This window comes from Lissotriton helveticus, chromosome 3_2, assembly GCF_964261635.1.
Source record: "Lissotriton helveticus chromosome 3_2, aLisHel1.1, whole genome shotgun sequence".
NCBI classification, from domain to species: Eukaryota; Metazoa; Chordata; class Amphibia; order Caudata; family Salamandridae; genus Lissotriton; species Lissotriton helveticus.
Window position 1 is genome coordinate 275,995,114 of NC_136062.1, and position 23,384 is coordinate 276,018,497.

The 23,384-nt window shown below is 45.7% G+C and overlaps 1 protein-coding gene across 1 annotated transcript in view; it reads left to right on the forward strand.

Moving 5' to 3' along the window:
* The window catches only part of SH2D7 (SH2 domain containing 7), a 310,055-nt gene that overhangs the window by 88,462 nt on the left and 198,209 nt on the right, over positions 1-23,384 (forward strand). Inside the window, exon 2 of the mRNA XM_078684639.1 lies at positions 13,195-13,284. Coding sequence (XP_078540765.1) covers positions 13,195-13,284 — 90 coding nt within the window. The remainder of the gene's footprint in view (positions 1-13,194; positions 13,285-23,384) is intronic.

Sequence of the window (23,384 nt, forward strand, 5' to 3'; positions counted from 1 at the left end):
AAAAACATAAACAACAAACACAAGGGGTGTATAGGAAAATCGAATGTATCAAGTCATAAAAAGGTTATTGATTACATATACAGATATAAAACATTCAAAAGTGATTAGGTCTACAGGTACAATAAAGATATCAAAATAAGTAACTCTGTGGATAATAATGTCACCTATCCAAAATCTCAATCAATTAAATAGAGCAAGGATGAGGCGCTGGTCGACGTTTCGGTCTCCTAAATATAACTTTCTGAGACCATCTTCAGGACTGATGTCAATTGTATACTGTATTAACCTTACGTAATCTGAAACAGAAATGTTTACAGTTACGCATCTATCTATATTATTTTGTTTTATCTATATCACCCTTGTGACAATACAAAACAACATTAATGACAACAAAAATACATACATAAAAAACATATCTTACAATGAAAGCAATTTATATCTTACTCAAACGTCATTCCGTTGGTTGAAAATACCTAATTCACACTGTCAATTCTTAATAACAGTTTCTACCTATAGCAAACACATGTGTGTATTCAATAGTTACATTAATGCAAGTTTAATAAACGACTTTGTACCAAGCTTCGTCTGACAATATTCAGTTAAAAGAGGCAAACATTTCAAAGAGAAGGTATGGCATGTAAAACACACATATCAAATGTACAAAGTCAGATTTGATCTAATCATAGTTATTTTTCTCTTTTCGTACATGACTGTAGTCACCTCTTTGTGTACATGTAATCGATTATACGTCTAATTTATAGATCGATATAATCTACTGTGTCATTTATGACCAACTAGCTGATTAAAAAAACTCTATCGGTCTAGAGAGAGAGAAAATTTGCGGATATTTTAAAACCAAAAGGGCTTGTATGGCCAGGAAGTGTATGAATATTTTACTTCAATTCAGATGCTGGAAGTCATAGATATGTAAGGCGTGCACAGGTGTAGCGTATGGAAGGAGATGGGCATTTGCTCCTAAATTTAAATGTCACAATTATCTAATGCAAGAAAACGAATGCAAAAACATGATATAAAATCACAAAGTCAGATACCTAATGTCGAGTTATTCCAACATAGAGAGACAAATAAAGTTGGATGAAAGCAATTCCGGAGACTGACCACCAATAATCTGCAAGATAAATGCTGGATTTAAGCAAAGTGGTCCAATCCGATATTTAGACAGCGCAAAAAAGGTCAAGCACAGACCTTAAATAAGTCAGGTAGAAAAAATTGGTCCCATACCTATAGATCCGTGATGTGCAGGCGTAGATAAAAAAATCGCGTGATGATGGTTATACAGGGATACACGGAGTGGCTACAACCAGATTCAAAATTCTGAAAAGGCAAATTATCCTTAATTTAATTATCTAGTATTACACATTATTCAGAGGTGTATCTCAAAGCTAGCACACCAATAGATATGACTTATTACCTCGATCCATAGAGGTCGGCTGAAGTCGAAGGAACTTTCCAGATTAAGGGCTTGATTAGGATCGTGGTTTTCCCGCATGCTCCGCCGGCCCGGATGATGAGGGAAAACCGCTGCGGGAAAACCGCTGCGGAGGCACAAAAGACCCACCGCCAAATTAGGATGGCGGTGGGTATCAGAATCCGTCCGCAACCTTTCCGCCGCGGTCGTCTTCCGACCGCGGCGGAAAAGCTCTAACATGGCTGGCGGTGTCTATCAGACACCGCCAGCCATATTAGGATGGCGGAATTCATATGCTTTTCCACGGCGGCTTTTCCGCCGTGGAAAAGCATACGGACATTGACTTTGGGGGCCCGTTGCGGGCCCCCTTGGTGAAGGGGGTGTCGGGGGGTGCACATTGGGGGTACCCATGGTACCCCCCTGTATTTGTATGCAGAAATCGGCAGGCACCGCACGGTGCCTGCCGCTTTCTGCATGCCAATGCAATGTATGCATTTTTTACCATTGCGGCGGGTGCAGCTTGAAGCCGCACCCGCCGCAATGGTAAAAATAGAGGATGTGACCGCCAGGGTAGCGGTCACATCCTAATTGCACAGGAGGGAACTCCGCAGGTAATGCGGAGGTTCCCTCCTACGCTATGGTGGCGGGGGGACTCAGGTCCGTCCGCCATCATAATCGGCCCCTAAGTGTGGTTCTAAAAACGAAAAAAGGAAAAAATAATAAGACTCCTGGATCTATGACTAATTAGTCTTAGCCTACGAGTAGAGTCTTACCTAGAATAACACTATGTATCAGGCTGCCAGAATCCAAGCAACTAACAGGGGTCAAAAGCAACCATTGTTTGTGCTGACCGTTTATAAAGCTCTGTTTGGAGCGCGAAAGAGGACTGCACAACGGGCGCCATATTGAAAAATGCGGGTCTGAGTATGTATTTAGACCGCGCCATTATTAAGCTATGCTCAAAAGGTATATGATGTATAATGCGATGTATTTTATTGAATATTATTTGATCGTTCGATAAACTCCAGCCAAGATGTAAAACTAGATGAAAAAAGGGGCTTAATATATATATATCTGTTATGAATGAAATGAAAAAATCTTCTGTTGATAAAACGTCCGCAATGCTCAAAAAAGTAAGCATAACTTTTAACAAATACAGGAAGCTTTAAGAAAAGTCAACTACAAATCAAGAGAACAATGTAGCATAGATATCTAAATCTACATCATACAGTGCAGATATCATCTATTATCAACAAATACAAACAAAAGTATCACCTTAATAACAGTCTATAGTGAGCCTAGAAAAAAGGAGGCCAGTTTCTTGAATCATTATGGGGCACATTCTAGGGTCATAAAATAGAGAGATCAGCTCACTGAAGGGATCAGTTAATTAAAGTAGACATGCTAGGGCATGCAATTCAGTTGCGTTTGACGGTGTCAGTGAGGCAAATAAGTTTACCTTCCCTCAATGAAAGAACTTTGTCAATGTTATTCTGTCTTTTGTTAGGCCTAATCACTTCTAAGACCCACCATACCATATCCGTTTCCTTATGACCTAGCTGGAGGTAATGTTCAACTAAGGGTGCATTATCTTTCTTGCATCTGATCCGCGACTGATGTTGAAGGAGCCGCTTTTTAATGTGCTGAATGGTTTTTCCTAGATAATGCAACTGACAAGGGCATTGAATGCAGTAAACCACATTAGTAGTATTGCAGTTGGAAAAGGTTTTGGCTGTAAACTTAACATCGTTGATTTTACATGTTTTTACCGTCTTAGTAGTGGCACATGCCGCACAGTTATTACATTTGTGATGGCCAACCAGAGGGATTATTTGTCTCATATTGTCAATGGTGTTTGGTGGTGATATGTACTCATAAGCATGTATCAACATATCCTGTAAGTTGGTGCCTCTTTTGTATGCAAAAAGAGGTCTCTGTGTAAATTCAGGGATAGATTTGAGTAAGTTCCATTGTTTACACACAATTCTCTTAATTGCATTGGAGTGTGTGCCAAATGTGGACACACAGACGATATTGGGTTTATTTTGTCTTTCATTAACAGTTAAAAGAGCCTCTCGGTTGTTATACCAGGCCCTTTTCATTGATTTTCTTAGTAATCTAGAAGGATAACCACGAGCTTGTAGCTTATCCTTAAGTTTTTGAGCCTCACTGAAATAATCGTTTTTAAAGGTACAGTTTCTTCGTAGGCGAAGAAATTGACCAAACGGTAATCCGTCTTTTAGTGCCTGTGGATGGTGACTCGTTCTAGCCGTTTTCTTGGTAAACAGAGTCGTGTATAGCTGATTGTTAGTGTCTATTTTGATGATGATGTCAAGAAATGGCATCTCATTGGTGTTATGATCCATTGTGAACTGTAAATTAATGTTTCTGGAATTTAGCCACAGATGGAAGTTGTTAAGTTGGTCAACGGTGCCATGCAATACCATGAACACGTCATCTATATAACGCAGCCACTTGCGAATGTTGTCAGAGAATGGATTAGATGTGTGCCATATATGTTCGTCTTCAAAACATGAGACGTAGATATTCGCAATATCTGGGGCAAAAATTGCACCCATGGCCACTCCCTTTTGTTGCTGGAAAAATAAGTTTCGCAATAGAAAGAAGTTCTCACATAAGGGTATTCTGACACATTCCAAAATAAATGATGTTGGGACTGCATGTGGTCTTGGTCTCAGCTCCAAGAGACCACTGAGTATATCTAGAACCTCAGTCTGAGGGATGTTAGTATACAAGCTTTCTATGTCCATAGAAACGAGTATATCCATTGATGGATCAAACTGAAATTTCTCAACCTCATTGATAACTGACATGGTATCTCTGATGTATGATGTTCGCTCAATCGCAAAGGGTCTGATAAAATAATCAGAGTACTGAGCGAGAGGCTTTAAGATCGAGTTACAACCCGAAACGATCGGGCGACCTGGCGGATTGTTCAGGTCCTTATGCGCCTTCAGGAGCATGTAAATCACAGGAACTGTTGGTGTTTTGTTTAATAAAAGGATGCCTCTTTGTCGTTTAACCAACCACCTTCTAGGCCTAGTTTGCTTAAAGCTGTGATTTCTGCAGTGAGCCTTTTAGTGGGATTACACGTCAACTTTTTATAATGAGTTGGAACATATAGTTGTCTCATCATTTCGTCATTGTATTTTGATCTTTCCCATAAAACTATGCCGCCTCCCTTATCTGCTGGTTTGAGTAAGGCTTGTGGCAAATTCTGTAAGTTCTGCAAGGCTAGTTGTTGTTCTTTAGGTAAATTAGATTTGTATTTGCAGGGATTCTTAAATAGATTTTCAATCTCAATGAGCGTAGCATTCTCAAAGGTAATTACATCTTTGTTGACCATCGTATTATTTGGATAAAAAGTGGACGGATTTCTAAGTCCTGTGAAACTTTATTTGTCTCTCTATGTTGGAATAACTCGACATTAGGTATCTAACTTTATGATTTTATATCATGTTGTTGCATTCGTTTTCTTGCATTAGCTAATTGTGACATTTAAATTTAGGAGCGGATGCACATCTCCTTCCATACGCTACACCTGTGCACCCCTTACATATCTATGACTTCCAGCATCTGAATTGAGGTAAAATATTCATACACTTCCTGGCCATACAAGCCCTTCTGGTTTTAAAATATCCGCACATTTTCGCTCTCTCTAGACCGATAGAGTTTTTTAAATCAGCTAGTTGGTCATAAATGACACCGTAGATTATATCAATCTATAAATTAGACATATAATCGATTACATGTACACAAAGAGGTGACTACAGTCATGTACGAAAAGAGAAAAATAACTATGTTTAGATAAAATCTGACTTTGTACATTTGATATGTGTGTTTTACATACCATACCTTCTCTTTGAAATGTTTGCCTCTTTTAATTGAATATTGTCTGACGAAGCTTGGTACAAAGTCGTTTATTAAACTTGCATTAATGTAACTATTGAATACACACATGTGTTTGCTATAGGTAGAAACTGTATTAAGAATTGACAGTGTGAATTAGGTATTTTCTACCAAAGGAATGAAGTTTGAGTAAGATATAAAATGCTTTCATTGTAAGATATGTTTTTTATGTATGTATTTTTTGTTGTCATTAATGTTGTTTTGTATTGTCACAAGGGTGATATAGATAAAACATAAAATGATATAGATAGATGCATAACTGTAAACATTTCTGTTTCAGATTACATAAGGTTAATACAGTATACAATTGACATCAGTCCTGAAGATGGTCTCAGAAAGTTATATTTAGGAGACCGAAACGTCGACCAGCGCCTCATCCTTGCTCTATTTCATTGATTGAGATTTTGGATAGGTGACATTAGGATCCACAGAGTTACTTATTTAGATATCCTTATTGTACCTGCAGACCTAATCACTTTTGAACGTTTTATATCTGTATATGTAATCAATAACCTTTTTATGACTTGATAAATTCGATTTTCCTATACACCCCTTGTGTTTGTTGTTTATGTTTTTGTATGTATTTCGATAATTTGTGATCACATATAATTAACAATCAGATTTAAATGAATTAATTTTCTCATAGGATCATTAACTTATCCTACATAATCAGTTGAATCGATAAATGTTGCTTAAATAAATTCCTTCGTAGGCACTTATACCCTTCTACTTAATTACCCAAGCCCTCAAGGGTATCTCGGGTTGCTCACTGTTCTTTAATCAACAGTAGGGATCACATTGGATTTTGGAGGGGTGAAATTTACTATTCCCGCTCCAAACATCACAACCGTAAGGAAAGTGTTGCACTGAAACTAGGTTAATTTTACTATCCTTACGGCAGTCTCAGCAAGAGTACGGAAAGTACTTCACTTCAAACACATTAAACATATGAGTAAACCCCATGAATGTAGAAAAAATATTAAACTCTTAATATAAAAATGATTAATTAACATGACAATATCTATTTGTATTAAAATAACTAAAACAATGAATCAATTTAGATAATTACTATTCAATAAATTAATTATCAATTAATAAATAATTGTTATTCAATTATTAATGAATTCACTTCCCACCCTATACCCTACAAACCTAGCAGCCAGCACCTAAAATATAACTAACAAAAAAATTACATAATTTACACATTTAAAATTAATTAAATAATTAGTTAACAATTATTTCTTAATTAACTTCCCACTCTAGACCCCTACAAACCTAGCAGCCTACAACTAAAATATACATATAAAAAAACAAGTAATGCATAATTTTACATATTTAAAATTAAATATTTATTTTACAAATAATAATTATTCGTAAATTAATTATTACTAAATTAACTTCCCACCCTATACCCCTACAGACCTGGCAACCACAACTAAAAGAAATCAGTATTCCATATTGTGCGTACTTAAAAAACAATGAAATGATTAATTTAAAGTTGTAATTAATTGATAATTAAGTATTACTTAATTAACTTTCCACCCTATACTCCTACAAACCTAAAACCCTCCAAATAACATATAACAAAAACAAATCAGTATCACATAATTTACATGCTAAATATCAATCATATAATTAAAAAAAATGTATGAACTATTTGCAATTTCATTATTTTTTAATTAACTTCCAATCCTTTTCCCCTACAAACCTATGACACTATACACTACTATAAATAATGAAATAGAAAATTCTAACTCACTTAAAAACTAATGACCCCCATACACTGGGAGTTTTCTCCCAGGATGTGGTGGTCATAATTTTTTTCAGGGTTTGCCTGATGGTGATGGACAGGAAAATGAAGACATTACACTGTCAACCCTAAAAAGGATGGATGGTGTAATGCCCTTCCACTGATGGCTCCAACTCCGTCAGGCTGTCATAGAAAGGCTTACATTGCCGGAGCCAACAGGCGCTCAGTCAACAGAAAACTCAAAGCCTTCCCATTTCTAAATTTGGCAGGCAAACGAAGGGTTAGGCGTTCAGGCAACATCTACGCGTTTGTGACTAATCAACCCTATTTCTAATTGTATGGCAACAAATTTCCAGTGTGCTTCTAAGTTAGACTAGTGCAAAGGTTTTACAGAGCGCATTTCCTATAATTATCACAATTACTATCTAAAGGCTGGTTGTCAGTTTAAAGTTGGGGCTTTCTAACCATTGTAGGTTAATAGGTAACTTTGGTACATTGCAGTTAAACACACCAAGTAATAATCATGGGGGTATATTAACAGTTTGCTCATGCAATGAAAAATTTACTCACCCCTAATTTGGGTGAGTTGTAGCGAAGTGGTGATTCATCTTTTTTTTGTTATTTGTGGAACAGACAGGATTTTCAATAAGATTCGCAAATGTGCATTGTCCTGTGCATAAGAATTTGAATTGAGGTTATTGGTTCCTTGAAAGTAGGTATGGACCTTCACCAATCTCAGGATAATATGTCCTCTCTATATCAAACTATTATACCGTTTTTAATGACTGCGAAGCATTCTATCTCGGTCAATGGCACATCCATCTCCCTTTTGCAAGTTGCTGAGAATCACAAAGCACTAACAACTACTATGGTAAATATTTTCTACCCCAAAAAAAGAATAAGGGAGTATAAAAAACCCTGTCACTCTTGGTTTAGCGTTAGATGCCGCATGGCCAAGCTAGCCCTTATCTCTGCCATTAAAGCCTAGGATAGACTTTTTATCAGTGAAAAAAGGGCGGCCTATAAAAGCACCATGGTAGAGGCTAAAAAAAGGTGGGAACGTGACAAGTGGGATACCCTGAGAAGCACCCTACCTGCCCATGATATGAGGACCTTTTGGAATGTGGTAAGGACGGGTTGCTCTGAAGGAAAGCAGGCCATAGAACCTAACATAGGGGCAGATGTGTGGTAGGTCTACTTTGAGACCCTCTATTTCAGGATAGAGGATGAGGGTAGTGTAATAGTCAATGAAGTTCCCCCTCCGTAGACAAACTGCATCGAGGCCCCCATGATAACCCTCAAGGAGATAACTGATGCCCTGAGCAAAGCAGCACCATCTAAAGCTCCAGGTCTAGATAAGATCCCCGGGTACCTCTTTCGAAGTGTATCTACCATCTGTGGACCCTGTTTAATGCTACCTTACAAGGAATGGTGATACCTGCCACTTGGCCTGTCGCAGAAAGCCTTCCAGTCTATAAAAAGGGCTCACCACTCCTCCTCTTAAATTATAGACCTATAAGTCTCATCGATGTTAGCCAAAAAATATTTGCCAGAGTACTGTTAAGACGACTCCAGAGCTGGATGGAGGAGCACAATGTCCTTAGCCCATTTCAAGCTGGCTATAGAGAGATGTCCACAAAAGACTAAATCTTTAGGCTCCAACTCTTGCATTGGAAAACTGTGTTGATAGAGGGTGGCTGCCTCTATCTAATTTTCATGGACATAAAATCCGCATTCCGCAGAGAGACAAATTGTGGGCAACTTTAGGGGAACTGGGGGCTCCAACTTACTTTTGCCACATGTTGAAACGCGAACATGAAGGCAACTTTGCCCAAATCAGGTTTGGCAAACATGGAGAACTCACTGCCCCCCATACCTGTAGACAAAGGAGTCCGACAAGACTGTGTCCTTGCCCCCACCCTTTTCTGTCTTTTTATAAACAGACTTGTTGAGGTTTTGACTGCGGGAAAGGACATAGAAGCACCCAAGCTGGTGAATCATAAAGTACCTGCTATGATGATTGCCAACAACACTCTTTTGCTCTCAAAAACATCTGTGGGCATACAGAGGGTACTCAACAAATTCAACGCCTTTTGTAAATGCAGGGGGCTCGAGATTAATATCCAAAAGACTAAATATATGGTGTTCAATGCCGGTAGTAGCACTCGGCCTAACCTGTGTCTAGTAGGCAGCCCCCTTGAAAGGGTGTCCGTTTTTGAGTATCTTGGGATCATGCTCAGGAAAAAAATGGACTGGGATGCCCAAATCAAGATAGCTAGCTTAAAGCTGGCCCAGACAACGGGGGACTTGACAAAGGTATTCAGTAATTCCACTCATAAACCTGTTGGCCATGTGGTTGAAATTTACAAAGTGCAAGCCTGGAGTGCTGCCCTATGCAGAAACCTGGAAACCAAGCGCTGTGTTGAGGCTTTTAGGATACTGACATTTAATACTCATCTGCCCATTGCATTTTCAGTATCATGCTTTTTATTTTCTATGTGGTGTGCACGTAGAGCGCTCCTAAATTCTAGTTCATAGGTACTGGCTGCTTATCCCACAATAATTTTTAACTGGACTTGGAATATTTTAACTTGTTTATAACTTTTATGATTATTAACATCTTTTATTAATTATACTATGATGCATACTTGGTTGTATGAATGTTTTGCATCTGTGCACTCTCGTGAATTTGACACGGGCATGATGGCCCTAGTGTTAGTAACTTAAATCTTGGATTCTAGAAATGGGCGTATGCTTATTCAGTTTGTCTATATGCAATGTTAATGTAAGGCACATGCCCTTTTTATAAGCAATTTTAACTGAGGGCCTAGGGGTCTGGCCTTGTGCCCATATGGACCATTTTTATGCTACTACTTTTGTATTGCACATGTATTGCAAATGCACTTTAATGGCCCTTGTATTGACAAACCAACCCCAGGTCACTGGGCTCGGGCATGTGCTATTATAGACCTTTTTTATGGAATAGTAATGTGGTGCATACGCACTTTCATGAGCGATGTTGGCCCGCGTAATAATGTATTGTTTTTTTTTTAATGTAATGTATTGTATTGCACATGCACTTTTAATGTCCAAAATGACCGAAAAAAGATTATGTTGATGTGGATGATGAAAGTAGGTATGATTCTGGTTCTTTAGTAGCAGGGGATAATGATCTTTGAAATGTGAGAACACTTCATGGACTTACTGGTGAATGACAGATGGCCCCTGGAGCGTACCAGAACAAGGCCTGTATTTAACATTATTTACCTAACCACGCTTTTGAAGAAATCTAAGAATAATGGGACTGTTTTTTTCCAATAAAATACCTGATTATCGCACTTGCCCCATAAATATTTTCATCCCATTTGAAGGAGGTTCAAGATGCCATTTCCCTCCTGCACCCCGGTAAGACGCCCGGTCCCGACAGGTACCCACAGGAATACTACGCTGCCTTTCGTGACATCTTGGCTCCCCGACTGCTGGACCTTTTCCGTCATGTAACGGAGACTGGCTCCTTCCTCCCTGAGTTGGACTTGGCCACGATAGTGGTTATCCCGAAGACTCAGCCGCCTTCTCTGAGCTGTGCGGACTACCGCCCGATATTGTTGATCAACACAGAGATGAAGCTCTTTGCCACGGTCTTGGCCCAGAGGCTCCGGCCTCTCCTGTAGGAGCTGGTCCACCCCGACCAGTGCGGGTTCATGCTGGCTAGAGGTACCCGCCACTGCATCCTTCGCCTCCACTTGGCCCTGGCCCACCGTGATCGACTGACCCCGTAACTTGCCCTCCTTTTCCTTGACTTCGAAGAGGCCTTTGACACGGTGAACTGGGATTACCTGCAGGACGTGCTGGACGTGATGGGCTTCGGCCCCTCGTTCCGCCGCCTCATCAAGGTCCTCTACAACAAACCCCGAGCCCGGGTGCTTAATAAAGGAGAGCTCTCCGAGGCCTTCCCGATCCGCAGGGGCACGCATCAGGGGTGCCCCCTCTCGCCACTCCTGTTCGCGCTGGCGATGGAGCCCCTGGCGGCGATCATCCAGCGAGACCCCCTTATTCGGGGATGGACCTGGAACGAGAGCCACGTGGACAAAATAGCTCTCTATGCAGATGACGTGCTGCTCTACCTGGCGGATCCAGCGGATTCGGGTCCCAGGTGCTTGAAGGTCCTCTCGGCCTTTGAGGAGGTCTCCGGACTTTGTCTCAATGCTGCCAAGTCCACTTTGGTCCCGCAACACCCTTTTAGGGAATGCTACGACTGGCAGTTGACTATTTCCCTCAAGCGCCATTCGGTCAAGTACCTCGGGGAATGGGTGGCTCTCTTGCCGTAGCTTGAGTGGGCCCTGAACATCACGCCCTTGGTCGTCCGGATGAAGGCAGATCTTAAGAGGTGGCAGGCTCTCCCCCTTAACCCCCTGGGTAGGAGCACGCTCTTCAAAATGATGGTCCTCCCCCGTTTCCTTTATATACTGCAGAATATCACCATCCCCCTCCCGCGCAGTTGGTTTCGCGAACTCGAAGCGGCCCTAACCCGGTTTCTCTGGGGAGGTGGGAGACCGCGCATATCCCTGGCACACTGCCGCATTCCCCCTTTGATGGAGGTATGGGGGTGACCCACCTCCACCTTTATGACCTTGCCACAAAACTTATTGTCATCCATGACTGGTTTGCGGGCAGCTGGTTCGACCCAGCCTATCGGGTGGAACTCAACGCGATGGACTTCCCACAGGTTCAGGCACTTCTGTACAGCAGTTCAGTGCCACAGACGATGGCCCCGGTCACTAGAACGGTGTTCCTGGCCTGCCGTACTGCCCTGCGATACGTGGGGTGGGACCGGAAACTCACTCGGCAGACGTCACTCTGGCATGGGACCTGGTTGCGGGAGGTCTCGTCCCTGAAGGGGTTCCGATGTTGGGACATTTTTGGAGTCGCGGTGCTCAGAGATGTCTGGGTGGGGGACCACATCCGCTTATTTGCAGACCTACAGCAACGCCATGCCCTTTCTCACGCCCAGCTGTCAACTTGTGTTTGTGGCCTGACATATTTAAGCAGGTCAATTTTTTGAATGCCATATGCACAATTGCACTCCCCACTTGCATTCTTGATTCTCCTGCCCCCACAATTCACCCTCCACCCGCTGTCCCTTTCCGCCCCCCCACCTTGCTCTTTCCCTCCCCCCTCCTGCTGCCCGTCCTGTTCCCAAATAGCTTGCCATCGTTTCTTACTGTCCTCCCAACCTAGACAAGCATTGGCGTACCCAATAGGTCTCGCCTTTGGGACCTTATAAGTGCTTAGCCATGCAACAGTTAATGTTGTTGCACCAAGGATACTGTGCTGCATAACTAAACACTTATAAGGTCCCAAAGGCGAGACGTATTGGCTATGCCAATGCTTGTTAATAAGTGGGAATGTGTAATGTGACCTCATATCTCATGGGCGCTGAGATGTGGGCGTTAGTGGGATTAGAAGGGGCTCAAAATCAGGATTGCTTTAGGAGACTCCTAAAATGAGTAACCTTAGGATCCCCTGAAGTGTAGCGCACCAAAGAACAATTAAACTTGTGTGGTCCAGTTCTGAACAAGCCCCTGCATGTGAAACACATAAGATGAAGGTAAGTGGGAATGTGAGAGAACAAGTATGGATTAATGCACACTAAGATGGTTCTGGGTGGGGAGCTGACTTTGAGGTTTGGGGTTGTGAATACTTTGGAGGTGTACTTTGATGTCTTGGGGAAACAGGTTGCCTGGCACAGGCAGCAAGATCACTTTGGAAGATGCAAGTGCCAGGGGTACAAAACTTACAATGGGTAGGGAAAGGGATCCCAGATCCATAAGTCAGTGCCTTTAAACTGGTGAATATGTAGAAGGAGAGTCAGGATGTTCTCAAGACAGGCGATCACGCGAGGTTTGCGAATACTCACGCTGATGGCAGTAGTTGAAATTTGTGTGTATTCGGCTGAAGGTGACTAAAAAGACTCCAATACATACATTTAAAGCCAGTGCTTAACATTAAATTAAATTTGTTGGAGTAATTATCGTCCTGTAATGGTACAATTCAACTCACAATCGTTCAATTTTTCTTTCAATAGAGATACTGAAGACCTCCTGAAAGACAAAAGCCTTGGTTGCTTTCTCATCCGATTAAGTGACCGATCGATTGGTTACATCCTGTCCTACAGGTAAGGCAGCTCCTAATAGCTGATATGTCACTCTACATTCCCTTACGGGTAGCATTTTCCATTTTTCTTGTAAATATTTAGGGAGCAGATCAGTTTTCTGGGAAACCTTCTTAGAATTTTCTAACTCATAAATTAGTAAAATAGTTTGAAATCGTTTTTTCATGGTAGGTCCAAGAATGCTTGCCGTCCAAGATCCTATGCAAAAATACATTTTACCACCCTGCACCCATTACCCTTACCTTTTTTTAAAAATCTTTTTATTAAAACATAACATCTCCATTTCAATACACATCCGGTAGCAGTGGGAATTCCTTATACAGTATACAAATCAAAAAATCATTAGACGAGTTCCGTGGTGGTCTACTCTCCTAGCGTGTCCTGTACAGGATGTAAATTTCTCTAAAAGCGTTCCCTAACCCTCTCTACTCAGATCCTCCCCCCATGTTGGCCCAGAACCCCCCCTCCCCTTGCCCCCATCCCCCTCACTACAGGGCTATTCCCCTGTGTGCTTGTGGGTGGGTGGTCTTGCAGACCGTAGGGTTTCGCGAGAGCCCGCGAAGGGTGTGTGTCAGGGAGTGGATTCCATGCTGGGCCCCGTTAACCCAGTGGTGAACCATCAGGGGTGCTCAGCCAGTCTCCCCTGTAACGCCTCCACGCCCGCCAAACTTTTTACCATTTCTTGGGACAGCCCCTACTGTCATAGATTACCGTCTCTGCTCTCTGGCACCAATCTAGGTCCCTCTCCCATCCTTCCACCGTTGGCACCAAGTCGCTCCCCCAAAGTCTGGCTATGTTTCGCTTGGCCACCATACTGGCGAGGGCCAGCCACACCGTGTCTCCCTTGGGCCAGGTAACATCACTTGTCACCCCTTAGATATGCCACCTTGCCTTAGCAGTACCTCCACCCCAATCACTTCTTCCATGATTTCCTGAAGTTGGACCCAGTAAGCGCGAATTTTGGGGCAATCCCAAAGGATGTGGAAGAAGGAGCCCTCTTCCCCGCAGCCCCGTAGACAGAACTGTGAAGCTGCAAATCTCATCCTGTAGTGCAGCGTCCGTGAGGTGTAGGACCTATGAAGGATACGCAACTGTACCAGCCTGAATCGAGCCCGGATCGCTACCTCTCTGGGACACTGCAAGGCCTCGTTCCAATCGTCATCTTCCAATAGACCAAGGTCAGAGTCCCATTTCTCCCTAAGTGAGCCCAAGATGTCTGGGAGATTATTGACCAGCTTTTTATAGGTGAGAGAGATAGCTTTGTCAATCATAGGGTAGAGCAATAGTCTGTCTTCAAGTGGAGCGTACTCGGGTAGCTGGTCCCCCCGCTTCAAGTGTGTGTGCATGGCATGCTTGAGTTGTTGATAGTGTAGGAATTCCCCATCGCCCATATGGAGCTCTTTCTGTAAAGTTACGAAGTCCACCAATTCTCCCTTTTTCCATACATCCCCCAGCGTATCCATACCTATCATTGGCACAAGTCTCGCAGTTTCACTACCTCCCGAAGAAAGTCACCTTTCCACAAGGGCGTCTGTGCTGCAAGTTTCGCATTCCACCCCAGTGATTTCATTGCCCTCTTCCACACCTCTATCACCACCGCTGTCTGAGGGGGCAGGGTCTGGTTGGGTCTGGATTTAGAGTAAAAGGCCGCCAGATATGAATCTTCACCCAGGGCCATGCGGTCCACTCGATACGCTGGTTCCCCCAACTGGGCAAATACCCAGGCGTTTATGTTGACCAACTGTGTCACCCACTAGTAAAGGCGAATGTCTGGCACCGCCAATCCGCCCTCGTACGGCCCTCTCTGCAGTTTTGTAAGCACTATTCTAGGCTGCCCTCCACTCCACAACAAGGAGCGTTGCTCCGCCTCAACTGTTTTAAATATGTGATCCGCGATCGGGAAGGGCGCGCTCTGCAGCCCATAGAGCAATCGAGGCAGCACCATAATTTTGAATAAGACAGCGCGGCCCATCAGGGAGACCGGGAGGGTCCTCCAGTGCATCACGTCACTGTGTATACGATCCAATTGCGTCTGCACATTTAACCGGAGGAATTCGGTGTTGGATGGCGTGATCCATAGCCCCAGATACCGGAACTCTGTATGCCAGGTTAGGTCCTCACAATCTTCTGTTGCTTGGGGCTGGGGGCCCGCCAGTACGTACCCCAGCGATTTGCTCCAATTGATGCAGTACCCGGAGTATGTCCAGACTTCCCGTAATAAAGCCATCAAACTTCGGATGGACTCAGACGGTCTCTGGGTGTACAGTAAGATATCGTCGGCGTACAACGATATGCGTTCCTCCCAGCCACCCCCCAGGTCTATACCCCGTACTCCCGGGTCCGTACGTACCCAGTGCGCCAGGGGTTCCAGCGCAAGGGCAAAGAGGGTCGGAGAAAGGGGACAGCCCTGCCTCGTGCCATGCCCCAGTTGGAATTCATGCGACTTGGCCCCATTGACTCGGACTCCCTCGGTCGGTGCAGAGTAAAGGAGCCTCACCCATGCGCGGAAATTATCTTCAAATCCTAGTTTCTCCAAGACAGCATATAGGTAGCCCCATTCGATGCTGTCAAACGCCATATGGGCGTCAAGAGATAGCAAGGCTGTCGGTACTCCCGGTCGTCTGGCTACTGCCTGCAGGACCGCAAACAGACGTCGCAGGTTGAGGCGCGTGCTCCTATGGGGCATAAAGCCCGAATGGTCCGGATGGACCAGTGTTTGTATCACTGCACCCAGGCGCATGGCTAGGATCTTCCCGAGGTCCTTCGTCTCGAAGTTGAGGAGGGAGATAGGTCTGTAGGAGCTGCATGCTTCCCTCGGCTTACCCTCCTTATGGATCACTACGATCGTTGCTTGTCGTAGATCTCGCGGAAGCTGGCCATTCTCTCGCGCCTCGTGGAACATCGTACACATGTGCAGTGCCGTGCAGCTTGCCACACACCCAAACGCCTCTGCCGGGAACCCGTTGGGACCCGGGGCCTTACCCCTCTGCAGATCACCCATGGCCTCTTCTACTTCGGTGACCGTAATATCAGCATCCAGAATAACCCTATCCGCAGGCTCCAGTAGGGGCAGCTGCATCGGGGCCAGGAAGTCACAACATTCCTGCTCCCCCTTAGTAGTCTGAGATCGGTAGACCTCCTCGTAGTAGCAGGCGTACTCCTCCGCAATCGTCACGCTTGTAGTGCTCACTGACCCATCCGCGCGCTCTATACCCGGCACCCAGCTGCGCTCTCGATCTTTCTTTTCCAGCCAGGCGATCATTTTATTTGCCTTATCACCCAGGTCGTATACCCGTCGCTGGGTGGCCAACGGATGGGACTGTGCCTGTTCCGTCAATTCCTTGCTTAGGAGACGTGCTCTATGCTGCCTATCCTGCCCCCGTTCCTGGGCAGATCCCACCTCAGTCTCCAGTTCGTGGAGCTCCAACTCTAACTTCTCGGCCTGCGCATATTTCTCTTTTCTCTGTCTCCCCACCTCCGCCTGCACTAAATCCCTGGCCACCGTCTTATATGCTTCCCAGACCACCCCGAGGGAGCTCACGTACCCTACATTGTCCTCGAAATAATGTTCCACCCGTTCCCTGAATCTCTCCTGGAAATCCCTGTCTTTGAATAGGAAGGAATCAAGTAGAGGGGGGACTCTCCGGTCTCGCCTAGGACCCACCATCTGAACCCCAACCGGTGAATGGTCTGATATCCCTCTGGCCTTGTGATGTCCGCCCCTAAAGAGGCTCAAGCTATCATTACGTGTAAGCATGTAGTCAATCCTGGAGGATGAGCCATGGACCGCGGATACGTGGGTGTATTGTCTTGTCTGCGGGTTATGTGCCCTCCAAAGGTCCACCAGACCCAGTGCATGCGTGAAGTCTCGGAGAAAATGCGCCCGTCCACCACCCAATTTAGGCGGCAGTCGGTCCAACTACCCTGCCATCACATCATTCATGTCCCCTCCCAGGATCAGTGTCCCCGTGGGCATCTCTAACAGCACCTTACCAAGATCAGGGAGTGTAGTCTTGTGGAGCTTTGGGGGAATGTAGAGGGAGCACAGGTTCAGCGTACGACCTTCCCATTGGGCCGACAACGCTGCATAGCGACCCTGGGGATCTAGCCAGGATCTCCCCTGGACCACCGGCAGAGAGTTTTCGATAAGGATTCCCACAACCCTGGAACCTATAGTAAAGCCAGAGTGGGCACGCAGGGTGTAGCCAAATCTGTCTAGGGCTTTACAGTGGTTTTCCAACAGGTGCGTCTCTTGTAGGAGCACAACGTCCGGGGCGTAACGGTAAACTCAGGGGTGAGTGGTACGACCAAGAATGCTACCGGGGCACCCATCCGGCCCCCTATTTGCATAACCTCATCGATACCATCACATGTCCTGCTGAGGAACAGCGTCCCATTGGAACAGAGTGCTTCCAGAGGGCTCCACCGAGGCCCACAGCCCCCGCAGTACACAAATGACCGATATTTTACTCTAAAGCCTCGAGGCAGTCTCTCGCATAGCCTCCATAAAGTCCGATGCCCTTCACCCCCCCCCGTGGCCCCGCAAGATCAGTAGCCATTGTCCCCATATACATTACGTGTCCATGGATTATGACAGTTCAGGCCAGTGTGGATCATAATGTCACCCCAGTTCCGGCAACTCCGAGAGGCTGCGGGCCCTCCTCCTACCCTCTGGGTGCGGGCTTTCTTGTCGCTGTCACGCACCCCCCACCGATCCCACCGAAGAGGCCGGGGACCGGGGCGCCGCACTTCTCCAGCTCCCCTCCCGCTCCGGACCTCTCTGTTGCTGGCCACGCTCTTCAAGCCAAGTATGAACATCCTCTGGGGCGGTGAAGAAAAAGGATTTCCCATCCGCCAGCACCTTGAGCCGCGCCGGGAAGAACATCATGTACTTATATCCACGTTCTCGAAGTCCTCTCTTGACGGCATTAAACGAGCGGCGCTCCTGCTGGACCTTGAGCGTGAAGTCCGTGAAGAAGCGGATCGTGGCGTTGTCCACCCGAATGTCCCCATGTTGCCGGGCCGCCTGCAGAATTGCATCCCGATCCCTATAGTTGAGGATCCGCATGATAATGGTGCGCGGTGGTGCCCCCGGGCGCGGCGGTGGGACCGGTGCCCGATGCACCCGCTCAACAACAAAGAATTTAGACAGACGTTTGGGTTGTAGGTGGTTTAACACGAGATCCTCCAGAAACAGTTCCACGCTAGCCCCTTCCATTTTCTCCGGAACCCCTACCACACGGAGGTTGTTTCTTCGGGCCCTCCCTTCTTGGTCCTCCAGCCGTGCCGCCATCTGCTTCTGCTGGTGTGTGAGCTGTTGGACCTGTTGCTGTAGCTGCTTGGCCGCGCCCTGTACTCCGCGACGGCAATTTTGGACTCCAGAGTTGTGCTCAGCGACTGTATGGCTTGCATTATGGAGGACAGAGATGGCTCACGAGGCTCCTCTGATGTCCCGTGGTGGGGCCCGCCCCCCCCCCCTCCTGTTCAGCCATGTAATTGTCCATAGTGTTGGATTGGGTCACCGTTGTCTTCTTGGGCATCATGTCAGTGTGGATAGTTGCTGACCGCCACTAGGCACTGCGTTCTCCTTCCACACACCACCCCGTCTAGGAGGAGCCGGGGCGGCCCAGGAAGTGGCAGCCGGTACTCTGGCTGTCAGGAACGCCGTCCGAAGGGGGGAGGAGGGGTCCGCTTCGCCCACCGACACACCGTCCACTTTTGCCCCCTGGCCTCGGCAACACTGTCGCCAAAGGGACCTCCTCTGTGGACGGTTGTGCAGGTCTGTTCACTCCCGCCGTCTTCGCTTTCGGGGGTCACCCGACCGGGCCGTGCAGGCCCCTCCGCCGCCCCAGTGGACCACGTGGCTGGGGTCCCGTCACTACGGTCCCATCTCCATGCTATCAGATTCAGGGGGGGGAGACCAGACCGCTCCCCCACAGTTCCAAATCCGGCAGCGTGCCCCACCGGCACTCTCCAAGGGGGGGGTCCACACTGGAAGCAGCCACCGCTCTCGCGTCCCCGGGGTCACCACAGCTCCACGACCCACGCTGCACCCTACTCAATTCCGCCGTCAGTTCTCCCCAGTGGGGGGGGGGGGGGGGTCCCAGGAGGCGGGCGCCGCTCTTACTTCTTCGGGGGTCGCCACAACTCCGCAACCCCCGCTGCGCCGTCCTCAGCTCCACCGCCTCTCCTTACCCCCCAGGCGGCCCGTCGATCACGCGAGGCCGGTGCTCCACCGGCGGGCCCTCCTCACTTGGGCCGCAGCAGGCCCGCAATCGCCGCTCCGCGGATCTCCGACCCTCGAAGTCGGAGCAGCACAGGGAACACACCACCGGTCGTTAGCTCTCCAGCCCCGGTGAAGGACTCAGTGGTATCTCCGGATTTGTGCAGGATATCTGGGGGTCTTCCGATCGCCGACGGAGCACCGCGGGATTATGCGGCCATCTTGGTCGCCTCCAGGCCACGCCCCCTCCATTACCATTACATTTATCAGTTGTTTGATGGTCTAATTAACATATTTAATGACATCACACAAATTGACCTAACACGGCCTTTGAAATAACCGCTAGAAGCAGACGTGGATGCACAGTAAAATGATAAGCGTAAACTGAGAAAGTAACTTAAATCTCTCTCTGAAATTGATAATAATGCCCTAGATTGTTCTCAGTTAGAGTACAAAGTACCTAAAGTGTACTAAATAAATACAATGTTATTGAAACAACATACGTGTTTAGCCCCACGTTTTATTCAAAATAGAAATGTCAAATATTTTGTTCAAATAAAGTTTACCTTAATTGTGCTTTTGAAATTGTGAGCCGACGAATAGTTTTCCATGTTTTTCAATGCAGTAGGTCCAGGGCTGGTGACAGATCCTGTTGTGCCCTAGGAACTTCTCTGATCTGGTCATAAGGAGTAAGTATGTTGGTGCCAGTGCAGGCAGCATGGGGTACCATAGTTTACTAGCTGCGGCTGTCAGCAGCATCTATGGGCACCTTTCCACCAATTGTGCCGAACTCTTCAAATATTATGATCTCAAGTATCATTGAAAAGCAAATTTTATGATGGCGTGCAATTCGTTCCTGACAGCTACAGTACTGATCCTGAACTGCTTATAATGATAAAAAGTTGCCCATTAACAAAGTAGCTTTAAAGAAAGCTTCTGTCAGACCCCATTTGGGGGAGGGGCACTGGGCAGACAGAGGCTTTTCAGCTAGGATCTTTGTGGTCGGGGTTGTTTGCCTCCAGTGTCCTGGGGTCCGCCCTACTATGGCCCTGCAAACTGGACCAAGTGCACCCCTTCCACACTTGATCTTCAGGGTAACAAAGACAAGCAGCCAAAGGCCTCTCTGAGAGGTTTTCTGGGGGGCAATAAATAAAAATTCACCAGTTAAACAACAGACACAGTAATTTACAGCCCAGCTCAGTGATTGTCTTAATAAAGAGAGAAGTACTTTAATGTTCCACACACTAATAGGGGTTCAGTACCTGGTTTGATGATCCCATCTATAGGTTCTAGCTAAGTGACCCACCACCTCGAATGCCCTATTTCTAGTTCCTACGGTGTCTCTAATATCTGTGCTATCTAGCAAGGTTAACAAGTGAAAGGGAATGACAGGCAGTGGTGCATGTTCACTAATGGACCACAATGGTAGGTAGCTCATAGGTCAGGTTGTTTGATTGAGGTGATAAACTTCTCACTACTAATGTTACGGTAGGCTTATCATCGCAGCTCAACTCCTTTGTCTTCACCACTGCGGGCTGTGGTTCAACCTGCAGGCCTTCCCTTCTCTTCTCGAGCACACCATGGTTCTACACGGCGGCCTACTGTAGGTGTCATGTCATTGTGGCATGTTCCACAACGCCTGCACATAATCAGTTCAGTTCAGCTTGCGGCTTATCTCCCCACATATCGGGCACATCATCGATCTATGCGGCCGCCCATTGCAGTTTCTTTGTCATTTCAAGGATGCCACAGTTCCAGTTTTGGAACTATGGCTCCCTATACAGCGCACTACTGGAGCAATGTTACACTTGGCTTACATGTGGGACATAAGAAGAACAAACTTTAGCAGCCATCATTATCTCAGGGACCAATTTTCCTGTAACTCTTCTTCCCATAATTCTCCAGCCTTGTTCACAGAATCCCTTGGGAATGGTTTTCTTACACCATTCTAAGATGGCTACTTTTCTTATCTTTTTCACTACTACTTCCCTAACCAAGATAGCGACTGTTCACTTCCTGTCATAACACTTTCTGTCTCTGGGTGTATAAGTGTTGGAAAACGAGGCAGTATCTGTGAGGCCTGCACAAATAACATGACTACATTTGTCCTTCACTGGGAACCAAACACCCAATTGTAGCGCCTGACTCTCAGAGGGTAGGGTTACAGAGCAGTCTGAGGCTTACTCAAGGGAGGTAGTGTGGACTAGTAATTGCCATTACAGGTGCGCAGCAATAACTCAATAATTGATTGTCCAGTCTGTACTTTGCTTTATAAAAGTAAGAGTACATTTATTAAACACACACACTACTCAATACTAAGCACCAATTTACAAATATACATAAGCTGTTGGTATTACTTTGCAACATTGTATAACATCTTCACCCCTCCTGCAGGTGGTGGGGTTTAGTACCACCACTCCCATGTATGCACATCATCTTGCACCCAAATGCAGTTAGTTGAACCTAACCTGGCGCAAGGGCCCTGGCACTGACATCATCCCAGCAGCGACCCACCCCGTTACCTCAACAAGCATTTAAAATAGGTATACCTGCCCTGTTGACACACAACTCTGACGGAGCATTTCCTACTGACCATGAAGTATACACCTCTATGTCTTAAGGGCTACCAGTCAGGGTCCTTCACCTAAGCGCAGCAGCAAGAACACATGTTTAAGCGTCACTTTAGAATGACAGTACTCACCTCATTTGTTGAATATTAGAATGCATTGCCATTACAGCCCCTAAAGGCATCACAGATGAAATCACAGGATTAAGCATATACAGCCAGACACCCTAGCAGGAATGTCTGGCAATATAACCCCCCTTTGCTTATGACATCACCTTACACAGGAACTTCACATGTGACCTTCAGTCCCTCTAAAAGAAATAACATTAGTAAATGCACTACAAGTGCAATTACACCTCTTCCCCTCCAGGGGATGCCTTTCTCCAGACATCCCCAACTCAGCTCTTCATCCCTAGGCGTACTTCTTAATACACCACCAGCTGTAGAACAAAAGTTCCAGCTCAGAAGGTGTTTACATGCCGGTTGAGCCCTTGAGGGGTTATTCTTCTCAAGTCCCCATGAGACTTAGGGGGGATTTCCATTTTCGTGCTCGGGAGGCTGTGTTGCTCCTGCAGCTCCCCCTGCACCTGTGCACACATGTAGTGGTGAGCATTGCTAAAAACTCAGATTTTCTTGTTCTCAAAATCTACCTTATACTGAAATTAACCCTGACCCCTACTGTGACCTGAAAATCATTCTAAATAAACATCGTGACATCTCTCAAAATTTTTGCTAATTGAAAAAAGTTGCTCATTGAAAAAAGGAATTACCTGCTTATGGTTCGTATGGGGTTCTGGCTGCTCGATACTCTCCTTTGGTTTAAGGTCTACCATCTAACTCAAACTTCTCCTGAGTACCTAATTTAAACATTAGCAACTTTTTTCAATTAGCAACGATTTTGAGAGATGTCATCTGAATTTTTAGCAATGCGGATAGAATGGCAGGTTAAGTATCGAGGATGGAGAGGGGGAGGTCTCTGCTTACAGTAAACTCGTGTAACGGACAGAACATCACGTATTCATTGATGGAATTTTGGTTTTGTAATCATGCAAGGGTAACAGGGTGGTAGTATGTTTCATACACTGTGTGGATCATTGTTGAATGCATTTAAGTAACATCATTATAATGTTAAAAAAATGGTAAATTAACATAGGCTTTATGTCATTTTCACATGACGAAGGGCACAAAAATAGCCCAAAATGCATTGGAAATACGTTTTTAGCTGCAATCATGAATTTAAGTCTCTTTGTGACGTGGTAAGAGGCCTGGATGGGCAAAACCGCCTCATGTGAAGCAATATGAGCTTTATGGACA